The 26,607-nt window shown below is 45.6% G+C and overlaps 3 protein-coding genes across 15 annotated transcripts; 2 read left to right on the top strand and 1 right to left on the bottom strand.

Moving 5' to 3' along the window:
• The first annotated feature begins 1,531 nt into the window (after positions 1 to 1,531).
• On the top strand, positions 1,532 to 21,932 carry Efa6 (Exchange factor for Arf 6). 13 transcript variants are annotated; one of them, XR_004468426.1, is made up of 16 exons: positions 1,532 to 2,423; positions 11,751 to 11,817; positions 11,881 to 11,934; positions 12,002 to 12,792; positions 12,860 to 14,062; positions 14,931 to 15,236; positions 15,728 to 16,767; positions 16,827 to 17,213; positions 17,277 to 17,434; positions 17,509 to 17,606; positions 17,663 to 17,938; positions 18,013 to 18,150; positions 18,213 to 18,433; positions 19,808 to 19,923; positions 20,122 to 20,234; positions 20,313 to 21,932. XR_004468426.1 is itself a non-coding variant. In XM_033376697.1 (15 exons), exons 1-15 carry the CDS (start codon positions 2,286 to 2,288, stop codon positions 18,762 to 18,764), a joined length of 4,608 nt encoding a protein of 1,535 aa, XP_033232588.1. In that variant the 5' UTR covers positions 1,532 to 2,285; the 3' UTR covers positions 18,765 to 19,297. The 13 variants fall into 13 exon arrangements, 8 of the variants coding, with proteins under 8 accessions (XP_033232588.1, XP_033232585.1, XP_033232584.1 ...); XR_004468427.1 differs by lacking the exon at positions 19,808 to 19,923; XR_004468424.1 differs by having other exon boundaries at positions 19,808 to 20,234.
• On the bottom strand, positions 21,743 to 26,386 carry LOC4800703 (S1 RNA-binding domain-containing protein 1). The gene is made up of 10 exons (XM_001357891.4): positions 26,194 to 26,386; positions 25,799 to 26,134; positions 25,301 to 25,732; positions 24,865 to 25,232; positions 24,525 to 24,807; positions 24,071 to 24,460; positions 23,780 to 24,010; positions 22,419 to 22,551; positions 22,231 to 22,360; positions 21,743 to 22,170 (listed from the first exon to the last, which is right to left on the bottom strand). The coding sequence occupies exons 1-10, from the start codon at positions 26,352 to 26,354 to the stop codon at positions 21,950 to 21,952; spliced, it is 2,685 nt and encodes an 894-aa protein (XP_001357928.3). The 5' UTR covers positions 26,355 to 26,386; the 3' UTR covers positions 21,743 to 21,949.
• On the top strand, positions 22,546 to 23,778 carry LOC4800704 (uncharacterized). Its single transcript, XM_001357892.4, has 2 exons — positions 22,546 to 23,200; positions 23,251 to 23,778. Exons 1-2 carry the CDS (start codon positions 22,620 to 22,622, stop codon positions 23,753 to 23,755), a joined length of 1,086 nt encoding a protein of 361 aa, XP_001357929.2. The 5' UTR covers positions 22,546 to 22,619; the 3' UTR covers positions 23,756 to 23,778.
• Positions 26,387 to 26,607: the final 221 nt, after the last annotated feature.

Raw genomic sequence — 26,607 nt, 5'->3', positions numbered from 1 at the left:
AAGGAGCAACATTCTGCTACCCTTGGGAAAGGGATATTGAGTTCAGGAAATGTTTGACACCCCAGGCTCCAATATAGAATGTAGTCAGTCTCTGTTTTAAAGATGTGACAATGAATTTTTGCACTTTATGGTCTTCATACAGAGATCAAGAATAGGTATCGGAATCGAGATATATGTACAAGAAACTACTAAGGTGCATTCATAGTTCTAAAAGTGATTGCGGGTAAATATGTCCATATGCTCACTTACGTTTTATGCCGTTCACAAACGTTTTATAGTTTGACCATTTTGGCTTTAAACTTATTTTAGACACAACCCAATAAAAGGGAGTACTTAAACTTAGCCAATCTTGTAGAAAACTTATTCATCAATGGGATAAAATTATGATGGCATAGATAAAGGCCCGGTTGACAACATTTAAATCCTTGTCGCTCACATTCAAAAAAGTTTAATTTGGCGCGCACCACTCGGTATATTTTTCAAATGAGACCGTATATTTCGGTGCTGTTCTGAGGGTCATACTGTAGAAATACTGGTTTTCGCCGCGCTCCCATGGTATTTTTGTCAATTTCATCAATCTATTAAATTAATTTTCAATTTTATATAAAAATCCAATAAATGCAAGTATTTCGAATAGACCAATCATGTATAGAATTGATTCATCAATCGTATAAAATTTAGTGGGCATGGCTAAATGTTCTATATAGATAGTATTATTCAACGGAACAAAGAATATGAGGAATTGGTCTTTTTTTAATTCGCCGCAGTTCGCCCCAGTTCGCTTTAGCAACAATGAGTCTCATTCCATACACAAAAGTTGCGGCAACATTTACTTGAAATTCGTTTTTTGGTCAAAATAAAATACATAAAGGTAATTAAAAGAAGCAATCTTGTAGAAAATACATGTATCTATGGGATAAAGCTAAGTGGGCAAATCTATATAACTTGAAATATAGACAATACCCGATTCGCCGCAGTTTCGCTTTTGCAACAATGAGTCTCATTCCATACACAAACATGTTGCTAATTCCATGCACACATACCCTGGGGAAATGGATGTTATAGAGTTGTGAATACGTTTGTCTTCCAAGACTCCGTAGGTATCAGGATCGAGATAAATATACACAAGGTACTAATAACGTACTTGAATATGTCTAAAGAATATCAATTTGAGAAAAGGTCTTAATAAATTTAGCTTGATCTTCATATAAAATTAGCGAAATAGGGTGTACAAAGGGATATACACGCATCACGTCTTTAAATACCAGCAACATTGCGACTCTTTTTTGTTGAACTTTTTCGTTTAAACCTTTTTTTACAATAAATACAATAAAAGCAAGGATTAAGAATACACCTGTTAAATAGAAAATTGATTCATCAATCGTATAAAATTATGTGGGCATGTCTAAATATTCTATATAGCTGGGAATATTCGACGGAATATCAAAATCGAGGAATATGTATGGTACAACTTGAATTCGTCAGTATATTTACGGTATATTTTTTAAATCAATGGTATATTTTGGTATATTTCCGAGGGTCGGACGATATATTTTATCGATAACTCCGCGGTCACACTGAAAACAACGTCGCGCATTTTTCCTCCGAGTTAAAAAAAATGAATTAATCACCATTAAATGCTGGTAAAAGAAAAACGGAAATGTTACTAATAACAGCAACACGCAAACGCGCTAGAATGTGCGGTTGAACCACTGTGATCCGTGGCAGCGACACGCAGCAAAGCAGCCACTGCGGCGGCGGCTAACACAAAAAAAAGAAGAGAAAAACGAAGAAAAAGGAAAAAATTAAACAAGTTTTCGTGATGCGGTGGCCGTTGGAAATTTGCGTTTAAAGAGTTAAGGCTGCGCCCAGCCAGCCGCGAGAAAAAGTGCAATCAAACAATTAAACAAAAATGATAAACAAAATCCGCGAAGGAGTCGATTTTAAAGCTGTAATTGTGTCGTGAGAGTGATGAGTGTGTGTGCGTGTTGTGAGTGCGTTTTGTGTCTGTTCTCTGTGTGTGCAAATGACTGCTCAAAAGAAGTGCTGAAGTGGCGGCAGAGGTAGCAGCGGCGGCAGAGGTAGTGTTAGCCAAGCCCAAAACGAACGCGAATAAAGCTAGCAGTACAAATTAAATATATATATGAAAAAGTTATAAACATAAGAGTGTGAGCCAAGCAGTACTGCACTGAAACAGCAGCAGGAGCAGCGACATCACAGCACACGCACAGGGAGCGGCATCTTTTTTGGGGCTGAAGGCGCAGACGGACGGCGGACACGGCGCAATGACCGAGGAATTGAAAGTGGTGCTGCGACGCAGCGAACAGCATTCCGGTTTCGGGTTTTCGCTGCTTGGATCAACTGGACCGCCACATGTCATCTACGACATTGTGGAGAATTCGCCGGCAGCAGATTGCGGATCGGTAAGTGAATGACTCCATGCAGGACACCACTCCCCATAGCCCTAGTCCAATCGGGTGTGTTTGTGTGTGTCACTGGCCATATTCCCGTCTGGGACTGGCGCACTCTCTCCCGTAAAAGAGCGAAGAAATGACTTCATCAACCACCAAGCAGGAGCTCTTCCTTCTCACACCACTGTCCCTCGCCCTCTCCCACTCCTACTCCTACTTCCCTTTGGGTTCACTTTTGGCATTGCAACATTTTCCTTTATGTCTTGCCCCCAAGTGTCCCTGCCGCCTGCTGCCGCTGTCCAATGTCTGGGATGGGATGATGGACGCGGCGCGCCCATTTGTGTGCCCTCTGCCTCTTGATAAGAATATTTTCCACTTTTTTATGCTGTCTATCTGTCTGTCTGCCTGTCTGCGTATGTGAAAAGCATTTCAATTTGCAAAGCAACAAATATGTGGTTCTTCCTCTCTGATGTCATCGCTGTTCTCTCCCTAAGCTGGTCTTAATTGGAGAGGAGGGATGCCAAGCAAATAGATCCATTCACACACACACACACTCGCACAAAAAAGTATAAAGATAGAAACACTCTCTGGCTCGTATCAGTTTTTGGTTTTGTTTTACCGTTTAATGTCATCGAATCGCAAATGTTTGGAGCGGGGTCCAAAAGTAAACGCAGAGAAACAAAGTAACGCAAACAGTTCATCTGGAGGGGGGGCGGGTGGAAGTATGTCTGTGTTTAATGATACCCTAACTATGATGGGTGCCTTGGAGAGAAGGAAGACTTTCCTTATTCTTGACTTATTGATTTCTTGATTTTCAAACTCTTAGGCAACGAAAAAACAAGAAATTTTAAACATTTTTACAATACATTAGGTGATCTACAATCATGAAAATTAACGAGAAAGTCATACGTAAGCACATGGCAAATAGTACTCATATCTGACGCATGCTTTTACTTTGGTGGGTCCCATTCTTAATCATTTTGATTTTGTTTGTTTAAATTTGAGGGAAACGGCACTTGGAAAAGATAATGGATAGAGAGGATTCTTTCGCTTTTGGGTGTAAATTAGATATGGATAGATAGATAGCGTTTGACGTAACTCTACCCATGATTCATAAAGTTTTCCCATCTCATGCATCAGCCGAAAGAATAAAGATTATCTATCTTATCTGACTATTCTAATGGGTGTCACATTGCGTGGAAAAGTAAACAAAACTGACTGCAATTTCCGAGAATACATACTAGTCTTCCTCTCCCAGAAAAAGTCAACAGCAGAGTAATGACCGCCCCCCAACGGATATTGCTGTAAAAAGTAAAGTTACTTTACGTGCTGCACATTTGAATTTGTTATTAATTTGTCGCGGGGCAACTCTAATTCAAATGAAATGCAAAACAATGTAAAGGAGGGAGTCGGAGACGAAACAAAATGCAAATGCAGGAAAAACATTTATTTTCTTCTAAAAATAAAACTCTCTCGCACACACACTGACAGAAACGCACGGGGTACACTTTATAATTATCGGACGTGGCAACAATCCGCGCGATGACATGAAAACAGAGGTCTCTGGCTGGGCTCCTTCGAATCGGGTTTCGGATTTTCAGAAACATCATTGTAAAGTGGAGTTTTGTTATGTTGTTTCCCAAACCAACGCGTTTGGAATTTTAAATTGTTAAAATTATTAAGTAATTCCATGCAATCCACAAAAAAACCAAGCAATGTCCCCAGGTATGTCGGAGAAAGAGGTAATTGTCAGCGGGCGGAGGCAGCGCAATGCAGTGGCAATGTATATTAAATAGAAGGTGTGGTCCAGGCAAGGTCATTCACATACAAATTCGGCATCGTCTCATAGATCCCGCACTCATTCAGTCCTCAATACAGGCCGATCTCTCGCACGTACCTTCTTCCTAATATACCTTGTGCAGCAAACACACATACACACACACACACACACGTTAACCGGCACGCACTTTTTCAATTTCTTATCGCTTTCGCTTTACAACTTGTTGTTATTTTGTTGTCGCTTTGCTGTTGGGGTTTTACTTTGTTTTGTCTTCTATCTGCAATCTGCTCTCGCTTGTTGTCTTTGCTGTTGTGTGGCGCAGCACTCGGGGTACCCCTTACGCGTCTCGCAATGGTGGCATTTTATCTCTTTCATTTAATGGCAAATAGAACCATAAACTATGCGCTTTGATCGGCTACAGGGTACAGAGGTTACGTTTAACTATCTAAGATAAGATATGGTATGTAATAATTATCCAATTGAGATGACCATCACAATAAATGTAATTGTCTTAACTACGTGCCTCAAATTTGGGAAGAATATCTTAATTGTAGATAGCGTGTCGCCTCCATTATCAATTAATCTTCGTGGGCATCAAAAGCGACCTCTTCCGAGTACTTACAGCATCTGAAAGTATCCCCAGGTGGAGATGCAAACGGATATGCCTTAATGGGTATTAACAAGTCGACCCCTTAGGGTATAGTGCCTTTTATTTATATGCCGTCATTCTGGTTGCGGGACAATTTTATTTTTCAATGAATCCATACACACACACACGCACACACACACGACACACACGCTCTCTCCAAGGGTGTGTTTGTCCATGCTGTCATCGGTTGTCGCCTTCTTTCTCTTTGCTTGCCTTTTGCCTTTCCTTTTTCTCTGTCGCGTAGACTGCAGTCGGACTCTGCTGTTGCTTCTTCCCTTCCCTTTTTCTCATTTGTTGCATTTGTTGCTCGTTTGTTTGCCTTTTCAGTGCTTCTTCAACTGGAGATTCCAGAGTGACAGACGTCTTTCTGTCATGCCTGGTGCCGTCTGCCCAGGGGGGCGGGGCGTTGGTGACAGACGGCAGACGGTGAATGGCAAATTGTCGCTTAATTGCGCGAATAAAGTAATCCTAAATGATGTGGTCACTCTTTCATGGTATTCCTGAAAGGAATTTTTGGATTTGCAATTGATTAATCTATGGCACATTCAACTCTCTTTCGGGAATATATTTTTTATATAAATTTCAAAAACAACACACAGTATTTAATGTTCTGTATAGTTTCCACGCGCAGTACACATGATCAATTATCATCAAAAACAGTTTGTATTTTTTTTAAATATTTTTGTCTACACATGTGTTTGTTTTGTCATTAATCTTTGCGGGTCCCACAGCACTTTGTAGATAGTTTTCCCTCTCTCTCTCAGGCTCCTATGCCATCCTTGTCTCAGACCGCCTTTGATTTCAGCTGTTTCTTGTGTACCCTGGAGACCCTACAAAAACCGATCAGTGGGTATCCATCAGTCCGTATATTGAACCATACTTGTTAAAAGTTCTATTGCGAAAAAGAGAGTGCTTCCTCCTTTCTTCTTCAGAAACGAAACCTTTATTAAAACGACTGTGTGTGGGCAAACCCCATTTCGCCTGCCCAGACTTTTTCGCATTTATTTCTGCAACCCCACCGTTTGCCCGGAGCCTCTTTTGTTCTCTCGGTTTCGGTTGGTGTGTGATTTTGGCGTGGTATCTTGTGGTTCTTTGGCTTGCTTCTGGTTCTGTTCTGGTTCTGAATCGTTGCAAAATTCTAACGTTTTGCTTAATTACTCGTTAACTGGAAATGACAAACGACTTTTGTTGGCTCTCGGCTACGCCTGCTGTTGGAGGGAACAAATTAATTGCCACCGACACACAGACAACAGAAGAAGAAGAAAAACAGGGAAAAAAAGTGTCTCCAAGCAGTTTATTGATTTTCTAGAATGTAGCCACCTCCTCTCTTTCTCTCTCCATCTAATACCGATCTCACGATGGGGCGGACGACGGACATGGACGGGGTCTATCGCCTGGAAAATTGTAGCTAATGACAATTGAAACGTTAAAGGAAACGTCCCATCAGACAGAGTTCATAGTCGGCAAACTTCAAGCTCTGAAAAGCACAGAAAATAACAAAAAAAAAACATTCTACAGCAAGTACTAATAGTGGTATTCTTTTGAAATGTCAAGAGTTCTTTTTTGCTTTTGACTTACATTTCTCTTTTGCCTAGTAGTACCTTTCTCCTGCCCTGCCACGTTCGGTTCAGTTGAAGTCAAAAGTGCAAAAAAGAAAGAAAAAAAAAATAGAGTAAATTCGCTTTAATTGAATTACAACAGTATGAAAAATTGTGCACGCGTTTATTAAGTTGGTTTTTCTTCTTTTTTTCTCTCTCTCTCTCTCTCTCTCTGCCCTCTACCATTTCTTCTACTTGCGAGGGTGGTAGAGACCTGAGGTGTACCCTGTGTGCACGCTGTGCGGCTCCAACGCTGCGGTTCGTTGCACGCCACGGCACAGCGAGCAGCATACAGCCACTACAACAACAATCAAAGAAATAATAAGAACAATAAGTGCATAAGGCACTCAGTGGCTCCCGTGGCTTCGACTCAGGCATGCAAAAAGTGTAGTAGAAAGCGTAGTGCTGCTGAAGCAGTAAACTTTGCGCTAAATCCGAACCATTTATATTTCGCGTCTCGCTCGCACGCTGGCCCGTTCGTGTGTGCGTCCAAGCATTACATAAGAAAAACGACCAAAGCAGAAGCTAAACGATGGTTGGAATACCCTTGTAGATCGAATACCACACCCGAGTAAACTAATTTCCCATAAGCGAGCAAGTACAAACTAGAAGAAGAAATAGTAGTACACAACTCTCTGCAAGAGTATAAAAAGTAATAAGACAAGCAACAACGGTGCATCTTCACCAGCGTTGCCACTTGGCAGATGTCTGTCCGTCCATCTGTCTGGAAATTGAGTGGCAGCACTCTTCGCATCTCATCTTAACCCCACCTTGCCTACCGGAGGCGCTTCTGTTGTTCTCCTCTTGGAGTGCTCTCCTCAATTAGACGGAAAGTGGCCTGGCGGCCTGCCGGCCGGCCGGCTTGGAATTTGCTCTCTCTTTCGTTTTTGTGGCCCACATTCGCAGCAGTGCAACCAAAATGCGCACAGAAATTGCAACAGCAACAGCCAAGGCAAAATGCAAATCAATAGCAAAAATAAACCCTGCTTCTAGGCACGGGCCCCGTTGCCTCGACTGTTTAAAATAAAGTCCAAAAAAGCAAACAAAAACGCAAAAGCCGCTCGTATCCTAGAATGTGCGATGCACAAAACGTTTGTGTGCAAAAACATTTCTTGTTTTTTTGTTTTTGTTGCCGCACGGGCTCTAGTTTGTATACAACCCCCCCTCCCCCCTATTAGAAGAGTATACGTGGGGGATATATGGTATTTATGTGTGGAAACGTCAAACCCCATAAATATTGTTGCTTTTATTTAGAATAAAATGCACAGTTTAATCTATTCCCTTTTTTTCTTTTAATTGTAATTTTGTAATATTTTCTTAGGAAATCCCCTTAGAGGGTATCTTTTTAGTCGAATTGCCATTCCCTCTGGGTTGTTGTATCTGTTGCAGTCATTTTTATGCGTTTTGCACAAATTGCAAGACAAGGCCCACACAAACATTTTCTCTGGATTTTTGTGTATAAATATGGTAAATATCGTAAATTCCATGGCAGTTTTCGTGCTAATTTCACTCCATGCACTTTTAATATTTGAAGATTCGAAGAAGAGGGAGGAATATCTTAAGAAACTAGTCTTGTTATGCAATCGATACTAAGCCTTGATGCTGGAGTGAAAATTGAATTAAAGTAAAAGCAAAGAATTGTCAGATGAGTGACTTGATACATGGTTTCTTCATTGAGTTTCCCACAAAGTAAAATATAGGGCAACAAATTGAAAGCTTGATTGGAATTATAGACAAGAACAACTGGACAGAGAGAGAGAGAGAGAGAGAAAGAGGGGGAACATGTGGGAAGAAGGCTTCTTAAGTTGCGGTAAATGCGAAAGCAATTTCCGATTCAAGTTCCAATCAAGTGACAGCAGCGGCACAGGGCACAGGGCATGGAATCACTCAATCAACAATCGCCCGTAGTTTCTGTGGCATTTCGCACATTATTAAGTATCACAATGGGTCAGGTTCCAGGCCGTCGCAACACCTATATAGCATGTACCCCTCCCCTCCATATTTGACATTTATTAAGTGTTGGTGGGGGTGGACACACCACAGCGATAACATCACCGTTTCAGAGACTTCCGATTCCCGCGATTACACAATCATCAGCCAGCACCCTCCACTCGAGAGGGAGAGCGAGTAGCATGATAATGAAATAAACCATTCATTCCATGCTAATTTGATTCTCTTTTATTTCTTGTTTTTTTTTTTGTTCGACGGCGTGCGCAAATATGAAAGGAAATCCACCATGAATGTGGGGGAGCCAGGCCGGCAAGGTCGTTGGAATATTGAATAAAACAACAATAAAGCAGTGCCAAAAGGAGGGGTGCTTTGCTATCGACCAGGGTTGGCAAATAATATGATTATCAATCAAACAAAGGAACAATAGAGGAGATAGAATAGAGGAAGAGAATTACTAGAATTACATGTGTAATTCTGTACGAAAACTAGCCCTTTTCATAGGGTTCTTTAATTTCCCACAAGTAAAAGGACACGCCAATTATCTGCTAAAATCTCCACTGAACACATTTCAACATCTAGTACCGGGTGCGATGTGATTGATGTGTCGGACACTTTCCAGTGTCCACTTTATGGGACACTGAGAATGACACGAGCATGCAAATGGCAAAAGAAGTGGCATAACCATTAGTCCAATAACAGAGCTTGTTTTGGTTTGAGTGAGCCATGAGCCATACTACTCTAAATGTCTACCTCTGCGGCTGTGGCTTTACAAATTTTTTTCCATTGCCCATGGAGGCGTTGGGTGCTTGGGTTTATCTGCGCCTAACATTGATTTTTCTGCCCAGCAGCAAAGGAGGTTAGTGGGTTTTTCTATTACTGCAGCCTGTCAACGACTCTGCCAGCAGCAACAACAACAACCACAACCACCTCGACTTATAACGGTGAAGGTAGTGCACAGGCACAGAGGTCTGTACTTGAATAGGTCGTCGTCGTACTCGTACTCGTACTCGTAGAGTCAATCAATTGCCTTGTTTACCCGCTATATTAGTGAGTGGGCGTTCGGTTGTTGCTATTGTTAATTGATATTGGAACAAGTCGTCGTCGTAGCGTTGTGTCAATAAAACGTCATTGAACACACGTCTATATACGGACATCTATATATAAATATTGTATCTTTTGTGGAACACTTCCGAAATAATAAACCGAGTAGCCGAAAAAAATGATATTAATTGCTGCTTCAAGTGCTCATTAATTGATAGTCGAATGTGAGGGAAATACTAAAGTATATAACTATCAGGTTGTCAATGGGTTAGCATGATTATTGTGGCATTAGGAGGGGGTTACAACTGATAAGATTTCCTTTATTTACTTGAATGTTTGCCTTGTTTTCTTTCTGTTTACCCAAGTAGCTTCTACTTGCATTCTATATTTATGTATGCCCAGGGTTAAGTTAATGTCCAGGTCTGTGAACCCTAGTCTCGTGCATGTGCACTTTTCTGGCATCTGGCAACGCCCTCAAAGTTCCGTAAGTCCCAATACTGTGTGCGAGCCTCTCGCAAGATAACAAATCGAAGATGGGCGATGGAAATGTGACGTAGGAAGTGCACGTACAAAAAAACCCTCCTCAAAGTGTCATTGGAAAACAAATCAATTCAAACCAATTTCAATTTGTGCTGCAAGCGTTGCATCCAAGGGTGGAAGAGAATGGTGGAGAGGGGTGATGCGGGGGATGGTGGTGGCAACCGAGTGTAACTGATTGATTTAACTTTTAACCGGGTTTCTGCCTGCTCTGCTGGTTGACTCTACTGCTTGCTTGACTGCTTGCCTGCCTCTGCTTTGCTGACATTCCCCCTCGAAAGCGTGAAAGTGAAATGCAAAAGGAGTGTATGCGTGTGTGCACAGGGAGAGGGGAGAGAAGTGTGCACCTGCTGCTGCTGCATTGTGTTTGTGTTTGTAAACTGCCTAATCGAATATCCGATGGAGATGATGGAGAGCGAGAGCGCACAGCAGAGAGACAGTGAGAGAGCGAGAGAGAGAGAGAGAGCCTTCACCTTTGCTGTAAGTCATTAATCGTAGCTTGTTATCGCAGAAAACATGTTTTTGAGTGCCTGCTGTGGTACTCCATGCTGATAGTGCCAATGGGTGGAAGAAGGGGAAACATTAAATTTGCATTACGGTTTTGAGACTTTCTTTTGGCTAGAAATTGCATTAACCCTCCCAAAACCACTCTTTGCAGCTCTGTCTACCTCCCATCGGGGTTATATAATGCACTTTTTTATTTGTATTTTTTTTTTTTGCGAAAAACAATTAAATTAAACACAGTTTTAATTGAATTGCATTGCCGCCTCCCACAAGAACACAGAATCCGTCTCTCTTTGCATCAGCTCTCTTGGGCGCGCTCTCTCTCTCGCTCTCGCTGTTAGTTTCGGTTGTGCAGAGACAGGTCGCTGCCTGCTCTGTCGTGCAGACTGAACGTGCTCGCGCTTCATGCTCAGCTGACGCCTTCGCCTTCGCCTCTGTCTCCTCCGTCCTTCCCGTCTCCACCGTTTCGCTCGCTCTTGTTATAAACGAACTTTGGAGAGCAGAGCGCATAAATTAGTGCGACTTTTAGTTTTTAATTGCGGCCCCTTTGCCTTCGCGGCTGCCAAGTGGAAACAAACCCTCGAGAGACCCAAGAGGCGGCAACGCTTTGCTCCCGAAAAAAGCATTAATAATAAATAGTATAATACCCAAGTGAGGGAAGCAGGAAAAACTAATTATGCAATAAAAGTAATGCTGTGTTCCTGCTGCCGCTGCCTCTACCGCTGCCGCTGCCGCTGATGCATTTTGCATGACATGGAAGATGGCGCCCGGCGCGTGTCACATTTCGCTTTTCGGGGTACCCTCTGTTCTAGGGAGTCCTCCATTTATTGAATAATCCATGCGGCGGAGCATATTCCGCCCCGGCCACTGGCTGTGACGTCTCCTCCAGTGTGTCTTCGTTCTCGCTTTCTCTTCTACGCTTCTACGTCAGCAAGTAAATAAGGCGCCAATGTCGTTGCTGGCGGTGGACGGCCGGGGGGGGGCCCACGTTGTGATTTCATGTTATTTTCCTATTTTCCTTGTTGCCATTGCTGTTTTTGTTTTCTGTTCACTCTTGCGTTGCCGTTGAAGGCCCATCGAGAAGAAAATTAAAAATAGTTTACAAGTGCCGACAGTCGACACAGCCATAGTGCTGGATGGGCAGGCGGGACAGACGGGACAGACGGCGGCGTGCAAAAACCGAATACCCAAAAAGAGAAAATCAATAAGCTTTTGTTGTCGAGTGATTCGATTACGCCCGGAACTAACACGAGACATCCACATCCACCTTTTTGTTGCAGGTTGAAGCCGGGGATGTCATCCTCAAAGTCAATGGAACCGATGTCCATCGCTATACAACGAAGGAGGGTACGTAAACTTGTAGCTAGATCATCAGGAGAGAGCTTTACATTTCTTTATCTTTTATGATAGTTCTCAAATGCCTGCGATTGTCCGAACAGTTGGTGACCTTGGAACTGAAGCGAGGTAAATGGAATCGAAAGAAATGGCGTGTTTATAGAAGTATTCGAATCATTTTCTTGGTATCCCTTAGATCCTAAGCTCAAGGCACGAATTAAAGAGCAGCTGGCCAACACACAGAGTCCACACTATGTGGATATTGAATCTCCCAACATCTACGACTACAGCAGCAGCCACAGCGCCAATTCCTCACCCAACCATCGTCCGAACAACAGCAAGGTATCTTCTCCGGCGGCGGCCAGCGGACTGCGCTTCAAGTCGCCCACACACTTGCCATCGCTGCGGCAGAACTCCTCGACGCTGCTGGCCAGTGGATCCACCACTACGACCACCCACACACACAGCCGCAACTCCTCGGCCAGCTCCACAAAGATAAAGGTGGTGGAGACCACCATTCAGACGACATCATCAACCATCACCACAAGTGCAGCGCCAACGTCGCCAACGGGCTCGGACGCCACCTCGCCCACGCACCGACCCTCACGCATTCCACAGGCGCGAAAGTGCCCGGCGCCCAAGCCCGTGCCCGTGCTCCATTCGCCACAAAATAAGCGGCCACGCTCCTCGCAGATACCCACAAAGGCATCGAACGGCAACGGCAACGGTAACGGGAGTGCACACAACTCCCAGCTGCCACCGCAATTGTTGCAGCACTCGAACAGCTACAGCGGCAGTCCCGTGACCCGGCCACGGATCTCCACAGAGCGCGAGCCGGACACAGAGAGGGAACCAGAACCGAATTCGGCACCACCGCAATCGGCGAAGGCGCCACGCTTTGAGGCTTTCATGATGACGGGAGATCTGATCTTGAATCTGTCCAGGACACCACAGACCAGCAATCACCTAACGACCCAGGCCAAGAAGGTACATAAGTAAAATAAAGAGAAAGGCGTGCGATTTCATTGCTAAAACGTAACATTTTCCTTTGCAGGTTGACAGTCTGCGTGATTCGCCGATTCGTCAGGCCAATTCCCGGATGAATGGCGCCCTAGCGCCCCGAGCTTCGGGAGAATCCTCGCCCACATCCTCTTCCTCGGTGGACTCGCCCACCAACACCAGCTCGGATTCGGTGAAGCGTGAGGCGAAGCTGCAGCGCAAACAACACCCGCAGCAGCAGCAGCAACATCAGCAGCAGCGGGACAGCATCAACAACAGCTACAACCGTAAGGATTCGCTCACCAACGACACGCTGCTGATGTGCGAGGAGCTGGAGCGCGATGAGGAGGGCGAGTATGTGCTCGAGGAGGACAGCAAGCATCAGCATCAGCGTCAACGCCAGCACCAGCAACGCTATCGTCAGCAGCAGCAGCAGCAACGATACGAGTACTACCAGAACGATGACGAGCTGGACGAGGAGCAGGAGCAGGAGGTGGAAGCAGAGGCGGAGGAGGAGCGCGAGGAGGATCAGACCCACTACGACATCACCAACATAGAGACGTACCAGAGCGGGATGGGGCGCGGCGATGAGGATGACAGCGACCGCCAGTGCCTGGTCGAAGACGACGATGACGATGACGATGCCTACGACGAGGAGGAGAACGATGCCGGCGACGAGGATTACTCAACCAATTCGCTGGGCTCCGGATCTACGAAGCAGCGACTGCGCGCCCTCAAGCAGCGTGCCGCAACGCGACAACAGCAGCAGCGCAATCGAGATGCGGTCGATTGTGCTGCCCGCATGCCCGGCTACTCTGCCTCGGGCTCCACCTCGTCCACAACGGTCAAGAGTGAGGCGGCCGGCGGCATGGGCATTCCCATGGGCGTGGGGCTGGGCGCAGCCAATACCTCGCAGGACGAGACCTCCTTCTCAGTGCCAACATCGCCCATTTCGCTGTCGACGCCCCTGATCGACAAGGAGACGGCCAATTCGGTGCCCACCAGCCCGGAGCCGAGCTCTTTGGCTCCCGAGTCGAGTAGTGGGGCTGCTGGTGTCGTTGTTGTGCGACGCCACCACAACGGGCATGTGGTGCGCAAATGCGATGCCGCCGGCTTCCGCACCAGCAAGTCCGAGGATCATCTGCAGCAGATCCAGCGCGAGGGCATTGCGGCTGTGATACCCATCGACATTGATGAGGATGTGAATAGTTCACTCAATACGCTGCTGGACACGCGTCAGGACTCCGAGGACTCGCAGGTGAGGCGTCGAGTCGAGCGCACCATGTACTACATCCACTTCAATCGCTGGATAGAGCTCTAGCCGCCCATAGATGGCCCTAGGCCATAGATGAACTACGTCGAACTTTCCGCCAGATCGATCTTCCTCCCCCCCAGCTACCCCCCAGCAAAAGAAAAAACACATACGGTTCCACGTCTCTGTCTCTCATTTAGTAATCCGTATAATACCCGCCAACCCGTTGAACCCCCCTCTCGTTTGAAGTGCTTTGTAGAGTTCAGTTTGCCGTTAACTCTGGTTACTGTAGCTGTTGTCGTATGTGTGTATATATTTGATTGTAAAACCATTGCATTGTTCTATAAATCATATACCATATAACATTCCATTTGAGTTCCCCCATCCCGACCTGTTCCGTTCCTTTCATTACTCGCGTATTTATACATATCACCCGTTACTTTGAACTATCCTATTTGGAACATTTCCATTTGTAGTACTTCTACTTGTACTTCTATTACTCGTTATTCTATTTCGACTTCCATTCCCACTCGTTAGTTTGTTCTTTCCTATTAGAAACATTCCAATACTCGTTATTTCATTCCATATCCACCCGTTACCTTGATCTTTTCTATTAAAACCTTTCATTACTTGTAATTTCACTTCTACCTCCATTACTCGTTGTTCTACATCCATACCATTGCCACTCGTTACTTTAATCTTTCCAACTTACTACTAAACAACTCTGTCTATCTTACTCTCTTGTTTCGTGTTTCTTTCTTTTCGTTTTCTCTGTTCTCCGTTCTCTCTTGTTTCTCCTATTTTGACTCTCTCTCAACTATCTCAAATTTGATATATGCGCAATTTATTGTCCACCAATGTGTGAGCTTTCTAGTCGACGGCCACCACTGCATCGTCGGTGGCCACCATTGTACACAACTCGTCGGCGTTGAACAACAACGAGAACGAGAATGAGATTGAGAGTGAACCGCTGAATAGCCGCAACAACAACAGTGCCGCAACAACAACCACAACAATAGGGAACAACAATAGCAGCGAGACCGAAAACGAGACCGAGAGCGAGTGCGAGGGCGAGGGCGAAAGCAGTGTAGCAGCAACAGCAACGACTGCCACGAGAACTAACAAGAAGATGATCGGAAGCAACTGCAGCAACAAATTAAACTATATCCTATGCAAAAAGGTTGCCATGCTGCATAGTTGGCATGCCGATTAATGTGATCTTTGACTCTTTTTTTGATTTGTGATCTCTCTTTTTTGAGTTGCCAGTTTTTGATTTCTTTGCCTGCGCTTGGAACAGTTTTGTATATGTAGAAATTTGATTGATTGTAGACTAAAAGATTTGCGAAACATACTCTATATCGTATGTGGATCCATGAGGAAACGAAACACCCATAACACACCGAAAACTTGTCGTACACGTACACCTGCTGCATACCGCATACCACAGACACAGACACACAGCCACAGCCACAGCCAAAAAAAAAAAACAAAAAAAATAGAGAACGCTTCAAACAAATAAAAGCCACTTTTGCAATTGTTTAGGACTCCTCAGAGTGAGATTGGGCAACGGCAAAATGGAAATTCGAGAGCTACCAAAAAAACGAATCTTGAAATGACATTCCGTGAAATTATACTTTCGTCTACTAATCTTTGTTTTTGTGTTATACCTAGGCATCGGATCGAGATCGGATTGTGTGGACCTATAATGCACCACTGCAGCCGCATCAGCTGCAGCAGATCCAACAGCAGCAGCAGCAACAACAGCTTCATCAGCAACAGCAGCAACAAATACTATTGCAGCAGCAACAACAGCAACAGCAGCAACAACAACAACAACAGCAGCAGCAGCAATTCTACGGTCAGCAATCGCATTCAAATTCACATTCAAGTTCCATTAGTTCGTCGCCGCAGCATTCGGCTGCCGGCAGTCCTGCCTCCCCCACATCGGTATCCTCGTCGGTGATGTCCTCGTCGGGCTCAAAGGGTGCCCTCGGTGCCGTGGGTGGCAATGGTCAGGCAGCGGACCAGCAGCAGCAGCAGCTAGAGCAGCGAGAACAAGGCGGAACAGCCTCCCTGCAGCCGCCCTCCGGCATGCCCGGTCTGCTAGCCTGTCCAGGGACTGGCAATGGTGCTGGTGGTGGTGGTGTTGGTTGTAACAACGATCTGAGCGTCTCAGAGGCCATTTCGAATATATCTAGTCCCGACTACCAAGACGACGATAACTTATTGAGTTCTCGCGATATTCTAGGCGGCATGGTACTTAGCGATCCCAGTGACTCGGACTCCACCATACTCGTCTCGGATGGGGCCGCCCTGCAGCGCCAGCAGCTCAAGCAACAGCTGCGTGCCCAGCAGCAGCAACAGAGGGACAGGGACAGAGATCAGTCGGAGCACAAGGTGGTCATCCAAGTGCGCGGCATGGACAACAACGGCGGTGGCGGTGGCAGTGCGGCTCGGTCCGAGGACGATGTGGTCACGCTGACGGATGAGCAGCCGCATACAACGATGTCGTCGGGGGCTGGGGCGGGGGCGCAGGGCACGCGAGACGCCTCGCCACCCGTCTCCGATGATGGCAGCGATGTGGAATCACTGCACTCCTACCATTACTCGCCCAAGGCTGTGGACATGCCCTCGGCCATACGCCTGGCTAAAAGACTGTATTCCCTCGATGGTTTCAAGAAGAGCGACGTCTCCCGGCATCTCAGCAAGAAGTGAGTGCCGCCCTAGGACACTTTGTTGAACCGATTGCTCATTTTGGATTTCGTTTCAGCAACGACTTTAGCAGGGCTGTGGCCGATGAGTATCTAAAGCATTTCACCTTTGAGAAAAAGTCGCTGGACCAGTCGCTGCGCGAGTTCCTGCAACAGTTCTCGCTCTCCGGCGAGACCCAGGAGCGAGAGCGGGTGCTAGTGCACTTCTCGAAACGTTTTCTGGACTGCAATCCGGGTACCTTCAACTCGCAGGATGCGGTGCACACGCTGACCTGTGCCATAATGCTTCTGAACACGGATCTGCATGGGCAGAATATGAATCGTAAAATGAGCTGTGCGGAATTTGTCGACAATCTGGCAGATCTCAACGATGGCGAGAACTTTCCCAAGGATATACTCAAGTTGTTGTATCAGGCCATCAAAACGAAGCCGCTGGAATGGGCGCTGTAAGATCAATCAATCTCTTTAGTCAAGGAAAGCCATTAAATTTGATTTTATTATTCTTTCAGAGATGACGATGCGGGTGATCTGCAGCAGCGGGGCAACAATGCACTGGGAAATGTTGGACAGAATCCCTTCCTGGATGCACCCGAACTGGCCACCGCTGTGGAGTACAAGAAGGGCTATGTGATGCGCAAATGCTGCTACGATAGCAGCTACAAAAAGAGTGAGGAATACTGGGATACGATTCTAGACGAATTTGCTTCTTACCCGAAAACTGTACCCTTTTTACATTGGCAGCTCCCTTCGGCAAACGCTCCTGGAAGATGTTCTACTGCACGCTGCGTGATCTGGTTCTGTATCTGCATAAGGATGAGCATGGTTTTCGCAAGAGTCAAGTGAGTAGAAGTCACACCAGTAGACGGCACAGCCGTAATTCTTTTGTATCCCACAGATGTCCGACAATCTGCACAATGCAATACGCATACATCACGCCCTGGCCACCAAGGCCAATGACTACACCAAGAAGCAACATGTGTTCCGTCTGCAGACATCCGATCAAGCCGAGTATCTCTTCCAGACAAGCGACTCCAAGGAGCTCCACTCGTGGGTCGAGACGATCAATTACGTGTGCGCCGCCATTTCGGCGCCGCCACTCGAGGGCGGCGTGGGCAGCCAGAAGCGATTCCAGCGCCCACTCTTGCCCAGCAAGCAGACAAAACTGATGGTGGCAAGTATCTGAGTGGGGAAGGGTCACACTCAAAAGATCCCTATCTCATTAAATGGGTTTATTTTATATTGCAGAAGGAGCAATTGGAGTCGCACGAGGTGCAGCTGGCGCAGCTAGAGCAGGAGCTCAATGAGCACAAGAAGGGGCCGATACCCAGCAAGGGCTTGCCACTGCAGAACTACAAGGAGAAGGAGAGCTATTTGCAATATGAAGTGAGCCCATCCGCCCGTCCCATCTTGTGTGTGCACATTGTAATATTTGGTTTATCCTACAGCTGCGTCGCTACCGCACCTATGTGAGCATACTTAGCGCCAAAATGCTAGCCGATCAGCAGCAATTGGAGCTGCAGGCGCTGCAGCCCACGCAGGCAATCCTTGACGAAGAAGCCGACACATTCCCCGTGGGCAACAGCTGCTCGCCCACCACGCCGCCAAGTATTAACATTCAGGAGCAACAGCAGAAGGAACAGCAACGGCAGCCACATTCATCGAACAGGTACAGTCAGCAACCACGTGCTAGCGGCAGCAGCTCCTCATCCTCCGGCGGCAATGTCCAGCAGGACATTGGCTGACGCGTAATGGGAGTTTTCTCAGCTTGTGTGGTTTAAAGCGATCGCTTCGATCCATTACTGTTTCCTGTTTCCCTGTTTTCCCCGCAATTCTGTTTTGTTTTGTTACTTGTGTTGTTCGTTCCACCTGCCCCCAGAAGATATCCCCGGTTCTCAGTGCCTTCCCATTTGCTTTGGAACAGGCTGTTCTGGGACTGTGTTTGCTGCGGTGTCTTCCTATGTTGCTGGCGTTACTGCAATGTACTCACATTTCTTTAATTTCTCTAATTGTGTGTGTCTGTAAATATATACTGTATATTTCGTGTTGTGTTTTTTATTTTCTTCGAAGTTCCTTTTGAGTTTTGCCTTGCCTTTCATTGTGGTTCCATCATACATACATTTGTACCATCTTCGATCATCTCTAACCATCTGTGAACTCTGTACAAGCTTTAATTTTAAATAGTTTTTAACTATAACAATAATACAGAATTCAGACTTGAGCGTTGCGTTTAGGCAATTAAAACCATGTGGACATAAACATAGTTCCCTAATCTAATTAGTTGTTATGTGGATTTATTTTGAGTGCAACACCCCACACCCGAAACCCCAAACCCCACAAATGCTGTGAAAATTCGAAAGATTCATCAAAACCTATACCGAGATTCGAAAGTCAAGATGCGCATAGTTAACTATAGAGAACTAATGTTTTTTGGTAGCACTTGTAGCTATAAACCCGAACTTTTGGCGTTATACATGCATACTATATAGAAATATACATAGATTTAGAAACGAAGAAATGAAGAAATTATATTTAAAAAAACAAAACACAAATGTGGTTCATTAGTAGCAGACGTTTATGCGTTTATACCTAAGCTAAAAGCATACGAAAGATACATACACATACCATAGATGATGAGAATACAAAATATTACAAGAATTTTACAAGAAATGTGCACACATCAGATAGAGATACAATTTTAAGTAGAACGATACCAAACAAGCTTGTATGATAAGAGAATCCCTGGAATCATCTCACTCTACTCGCCTCGCTGGTTATCCTGGTTAATTGATTGATTGATTGTAGACCCACATTCAAGCATCCACAAAACAACACCTACACTGATGTACCATACCATGAGAATCATCCTAACCGAACCGACATTTTGTGGCCTCTAAAACGAACAGCGTTACTCGTTACTCGCTACCATCCGTTGTTACCCCCGCCCGCTCAACTCGTTACGTTCCGTTGAATTAATGCCAGTCAAAACCAAAACAAACAAACAAAAATAGAACCCAAATGGAAGAATTCTTCAATCTTACAGATGGCTCGATGTCTTCTGCTGCTGTAGCGTGCTCTGGCGGCATTTCCAAAAGCCTTTAAACGAGTAGTAGACTCTTGCCTGGAGGCTAGCGATCCGCGGACAGCAGTCCAACGAAGGTGCTTCTCTCTCTGTAAATGACCCGACCTGTACCTACTAGCCTGTCTTGAATGTGAGCAAGCTATGGGCTACATATATCTCAATGTTTTATTGCTTACTCTTCAGTGTCTAGCTTGGCTCCACATCTTTATATCGAACATTTCAGAACCTCTTTTGTTCGGTGATTGCTAATTTTGGTTTTCATTCTAAACTTACAGAAAGGAGAAAAAATTCGTTTAATTACTTTTCGTTTCGCTCTTGATTTCGATCATTTCAACCCTGCAACACACAAACAAACACACACACATCCGCATCCGCCTCCTGGCAGTCGGTAAGTGCCACACGCCCTAAATGTAACATCCACAATTCGACTGTAACACTTTTTCTATTTATTCTCTCTCTTATTCAGAGATGATGCAGTGATGCAATGCTCATGAATATAGAATACTCCGAATATGCCACGCTGCCACTTAACACCACACCACACACTCGTATAAACAGCACTCATGCAGCAGGGAGCGGGAGCGGTAAAGAGAGAGAGAGGCTCCAACCACACACCCACCCCATCACACACACACTCACGCGTTCCGGCTGTGCCGTGCCGTGCCGTGCGGCACCCACTCAACAAACAAACACAACAAAAAATCTGCCAATACATTAATCCTACTTTACCGTTCGAATGATTCCAAGTGCCGGATCTTAAGGTTAAGCGGAAGATCAATTTGAGATGATTAAGACTACAAATACGAACCCAATTTGTAATCGAATTTGTTAACTTGTATGAGATGGTTTTATGTACTATGTAATCTGAGACGGTCGTTCAACAGAGATATTTGGCATTTCGATTTAGATTTGTTTGCCAGGGATTCTGTTTAACGACCGTTTAAGAACGTGAGGGCGAATCGCTTATACACATAGATTATAATTACGAGAATTGATATACAATACTTACATCATTACCTATGCTATCATTATAAATGATAAAAATAAATTATAAATTATTGAACAATTTCGCTACACACACACCACACACACACACACACACGCGCGAACAACTGAAGAACAGTAACAATAAAACGATGAGAGGATCAGAAGATCAGAGGAGCACATTAGCTACCATTATCATAAGCAATAATCGTACATATATCATACATACATAGCACACATATGCTTCAAATATATGACTCGTTCATTGGCCTTTTTGCGATAGATTATCCTATTTGATCTGTGTAGGGAACACAACAACAACTTACTCCAATATTATGTGCGGATGAGTAATATTTATTTGAGCAATTATCGGTTGATTACGCCACATGTCCATGTAGCTAGAATATGAAATTGATATTTGATGGGGAAACAATAAATCTAAAGAACAACAAAACATACATATACGAGTATATAGTATATATATTATATATTTTTGAATATATTATTACGAGTATATTATATTGTATTGTGTAATTATGTAAATGCAAACTGTATAACATTGTTTATAATAATTTTTAACAATTCTTCTGGAACGGCAATAAATTCGAAAATACCAACTAACTGAAGCGAACACTCGCTTGCTCGCTCGCTCGCCCGCTAAACCAAGCGCCTAAATGTATGCATATTGTATATTGATTTAGTTACAACATTTTTAAAGGCTCTGCGAGGGCAGCCCCCACACTCACTCACCTCACTCACTCACTCACTTAGTTTTAAAGCAATACGAGTACTATCCGTAACCCTTTGAACCCAGAACCCCAAAAACCACACCGACACACACGAGCATTCTCATCTAAGAACTTCAGAACATATTACGAAAAAGGGAAACAAGAACGCGCATTGTAGAGGCGGTGATTTTTATGTGAACATTTATTACTAACTGATAAGCTTTGAGTAACTTTAGGAAAGCCGTTATACTATACAGATACACATATATATACATATATATGTACATATATACGAGTTATATATAGTATACATGTATATGCTCATGTGAGCAGCCCAATATGAATGATACATTAAATACTTCCAAAAACATTAAGCTCCCACTGTTTGCTTTTACTCCGTCTTGAAGGTGAAGGATGTGTCGGTCTCAGCCAGCATATTCTCGAGACGTAGGCCGAACTTCAGACGCTTCTTGTCCAGGTTCACCACAGAGGCCACAATGCGATCGCCAATGCTTAGGTCGCAGTTGTTCATGTGGCTCTTGTGCAAGAGGCCGTCCCGCTCCACACCAATGTCGACAAAGGCACCAAAGTGTGTTACGTTGGTAACAGCACCTGGAAAATAGAAGAAAAAGGATTAGACGAGGGTAGACGAGTACGTGGGTCGATTCTCACCGGTAACCACTTCACAATCGCTGAGGTCTTCGATTCGTGTCAGTCCCTGTTTGAACAGCGGCCGCTTGTCCAAATCAGCTCGATAGTCCTGCAGCAGCTCCCGCTGCAAGGCCACCAGCAGGAACTCAAGCTGCAGCCATTCCATATATAAAAATAAAATACTCAGAGGCAATGTTCTAATGGCTTACCCGATCCATGGGCAGCTTGTGCTGCTTGGCTATGCGACCCAGTTTCGTTTTCGAGGCGGCAAACTCTTTAATGCGTGCTATAAAGCTAGCCTTGCCAATATCCGACAATTTCAAGTCACATTCCCCAAGGATACTGGAAAAATTAAGATGTAATAAAACATTTCCTATATGTAGTACAAATTCTCAATTCAGTTCAATTCAATGCCGCCCAAACAAACGATCGCTGAGCTGCAGCGTTTGTATGATGAACGCTGGATCTATCCACCGAAACTAAAACCGCCAAAGATCAAGATTATAGCCTGCGGCCGAGATCCTTCGTATGGCGGAAAAAAGCCTGTGTACAAGCCCTGCTGGGAGAATCCCCTCTCAGTTACCAACGATGCACGCTTCGGCCCGTGCTGGGAGTATCCGCCGGAGCGATACAAGCGTCGGCCTTTGCCGCCACCTTGCCGGGGAGCTACCATACCACTCGATATACTGGAGCCCACATTCGATCACTGCAAGACGCTTTACACGATCTATGATTTCAGACTGGAGCAGTGCGTCCATGAGCAGATTCTTCTGCTAGAGACGCAGTTCAAGGAGCTGGAGAAACAGCTGGTTGGAGCCAAGGTCTTGCAGATTAAAATGGCCGAGACAATGCGCTATCACGCCATGCGCTATCGACTGCTGGTCGGAGAAAGTTGCTGCACCAATATCTATCCCGAGTACCTAAGTCGAATGACCGCCGAACGAGCGCTGTGCGAGTTTCAGAAGGCCTACAATGTCATTAATCAGTCCAAGTAAGTCGTAGTCCAGAATTCTCTATTTGTGGCTGACCATTCTCTTTCAGTGACCAGCTATCGAAATCTCTGTTGAGCATTCGCCAGTCCAGGAAGGAGTTGGAGGTGCGTTTGAGCAAGCTGGATCGTACTTTGCAGAGCCCGTTCCTACTCAAGCTGGACCACGTGCTGCAGACCATCGATGACATTAACCAGTACTTCTTCGGTGTGGCCGTCAAGCTTCTGACCTGGGCCGAGCTTATGGACCCCAACAAGGAGTACTCCATTGAGGACTATCTGGCGTTGCTCTCGAAGAAGCGTGATTTCAAGAGCTTCCTGCGTGCCGGAACAGAGCACTGCACCTGCAAGCGCTGCAACAAAAAGGACCCACTGACCCCGCATTGCCCTTCGTGGTGCCGGAAAGAGGACTCCAGTGAGGATTGTGTCAAGCGGCGTACTAACAACTATCTCTGCAACATTGGTATCGCTGCCAAGCTGACTCGCAGTGACAGCAAATTTAGCACAGAGTCCAGTGACACCTCCAGACTGGTGAAAATGTCACAGAAAGTTGAATAAAAGTTATGCCTGAAGTGCACTTACGTTTCGGCCACTTTGTAGCTCTCAGGATGGACCCAAGTGCAGTCAAGTGGATTCTTCAGCCGCCCTCCCACGCTCAGCGGCTCGATGCGTACGAAACCAGCGCATTGTACGAATGACTTTACGCCTATAGTACGCACCGAGAGCAGATCATTGCGGGACTGGAAAGGCCCCTTCGCCGTGCGATACTCTATGATCTTTTCGGCCTTCTTCTCCGACAGGCCAGCAATGTGTCTTCATGGGGGGAATATTCAAGTTAGAATAGTTTTCAAGAGCAATCATTTGTCCACCTACTTGAGCACACTCAGACTGGCGGTATTTAGATCCACGCCCACATAGCTCACGCATTCGGAGACAACGTCCTTCAGGGACTCCGTGAGTGTCTTCTGAGACACATCGTGCTGGTACATGCCCACGCCCAAGTGGCGCGGTTCTATCTTCACATACTCACTGAGGGGATCATTAAGACGTCGTGCTATGGACACGGCACTCCGCTCGTTCGTATCCATATTGGGAAACTCTTTGCTGGCCACATCGCTGCAAGAGTAAACCGAGGCTCCGTTCTCGTTTACGATGCTGTAGCGTATGCTTCGGCTGTCCAGAATCCCGGCACGGAACAGATCAGTCAGCCAAAACTCCGTTTCGCGGCATGCGGTGCCATTTCCCAGGGCAATCACTTGGCAGCTGTTCAAGAGGGCAGCCAGTAAACTAAGCCGTAAAGTTCGACAATTGATTTACAAATACTTACGTGTGTTTGCTCAGCAGCTCCACCAACTTTTGTTCGGCTGCTCGCTTGTTGGCCCTCGCGCCATGCGGATAGATGACGCCTGTATCCAGCACATCGGCCGTCTCGGATATAATGGCCAGTTTACAGCCGTTTGTAAAGCCCGGATCGATACCCAGAATGCGTTCGCCCTTGAGAGGCGATATGAGCAGCAGCTGCTTCAGGTTCTTGGCAAAAACATCGATTGCCGCTTTTTGTGCCTTCTCCTTCAGGTCGGCGCGTATCTGTCGACACATCAAAGGCTGCACTGAAAGAATCTCATGGTCAACGTACAGAACGGTAGAGTAGAGTATTTAAGGCTTACATTTCTTCGTTATGCACTCTTCCAGGGCTCTGTTAAATGTCTCCCTTCGCAGTGGATACTGCAAGCCCTGGGACATGTACTGCTCGGAGATGAAGCGAGAGAGATCTCTCTTTAGGTAATCGTTTGTATCCATTTTTACGGATAGAAACTTGTGCTTTTCAGCACGATTGATGGCTAGCATCTGATGAGGTCTAATTGTCTTTATATCGCCCTGAAAATTAAAGTAGTTCTCAAACTTTGAGCTATCTATCTTCCGGTCGGCAATGGCACTGCTCTTGGTCGCTTTACTGCCGCTGCCGCTGCTTGCCTTGCTGGCCGCCGAATCCTTTGTCTTGCTGCACATCAGCACAATGCGGTGTACGTTTTGCCTGAAAGTATGAGTGTCTCATGAGTCGGTGGATTGGATTAAAGCCAGAAACTGTGGAGGGGCACGTACAATCTCCTTAGCTCTTCCAATACATTTGTATTTTTGCTGATATTGTGTATAATAATGTTGCAGATTCCATTCAGCACCAGCGTCTCGGTGGCCAAGGCCTCATTGCTAGGATCCACAATGGATGAAAGCTTCACTTGGGGTGCAGTTCCATATAGCAGACGATCGGCATAATCCTCCAATCCCAGTGCCTTGGCACGCTCGGCCAGGGTGCCCTTGCTGGCCGGCTTGTAGGGGGCATAGAGAAACTCTAGCTCCTCGTTGTTCTTCGCGCACATCAGCTCATCCCGAATCTCTTCATTTATCACATTTTCGCGCTCCAGCTGCGTGACTATGTTCTCGGCCTTCTTTCGCAGATCCACAATCTCCGTGTAGGTGTTGCGAATGTCACGCAATCGGTCCGGTGGCAAATGGTCAACCAAATCTCGCCGATAGCTGCAGGGATACAATGTTATTTATAGGCAGAGTGCATGAATATATTGTTTATATTTCTGAAGGTACCGGCATATGAATGGAATGGTGTTTTCGTTCTCAAAGAGCTCCACAATATTACGGGCTGCTGTGGGCTGGATATTCTCCGTTTCGGCCAGTAGCTCATGGATGTTCCACACCTTGCGACGCTCCCAGAAGGAGCTTCGTCCTGTGGTTGTGCTGGCAGCAGCGCCGTCTGGTTGCGTGAAGGATCGGGGTGGTGCAGAGGCCGCCGCTTCCGTCTCAGGGTTGCTTTGGTTGGGGCAAGCATTTTCGACGTTGGAATCTTTTTTGACGCGCTTTTTCTTTGCCGCTGGAGCGTCAGCAGCAGTGTCCCGGGCTGTAGGCCACCGCTTTCGCTTGGCACTGTGTGGGGCCGGGAATATATCAGATATCAGAGAGATATTGATCATATTATTACTTACACGCCTGCCGTGGCAGCGGCAGCACTATCTACAGCCCGAGCCTGTTCGGGCCTGTACTCGTCGGTATCCTTGGATTCTGAAGTCGCATCTTCGTCGGAATCAGATATCTCAATTACCAGCCTTTTCCTTGTCGCAGCTTGGCGACGCGGGCGCGTCGACATATTTCAAATTATTAAACAAAACAAAAGTCCGATGCTGTGATGGTAGAGAGCTGGAGTGTGGGTTCGATTTCTTTCCTTGTCTGTACTCTAGTCGTTCCCTATGCGGGAATCATCTGTTATATAGGTTCTTATGTACTTAATTCCACAATATCAGCTTGGTTTTGTATTAAATTTCACGGCTCAATTAAAATATAGCCGCGCCGAGTCCGTGTTGGCTGGAAAATGAAAATATCGCCTATCGATTAGTAAACAG

The sequence above is a fragment of the Drosophila pseudoobscura genome, chromosome 2 (assembly GCF_009870125.1).
Source record: "Drosophila pseudoobscura strain MV-25-SWS-2005 chromosome 2, UCI_Dpse_MV25, whole genome shotgun sequence".
Classification (NCBI taxonomy): domain Eukaryota; kingdom Metazoa; phylum Arthropoda; class Insecta; order Diptera; family Drosophilidae; genus Drosophila; species Drosophila pseudoobscura.
Note: the sequence above shows the minus strand (reverse complement) of the source record. Positions and strands in the feature narration are given on the sequence as shown.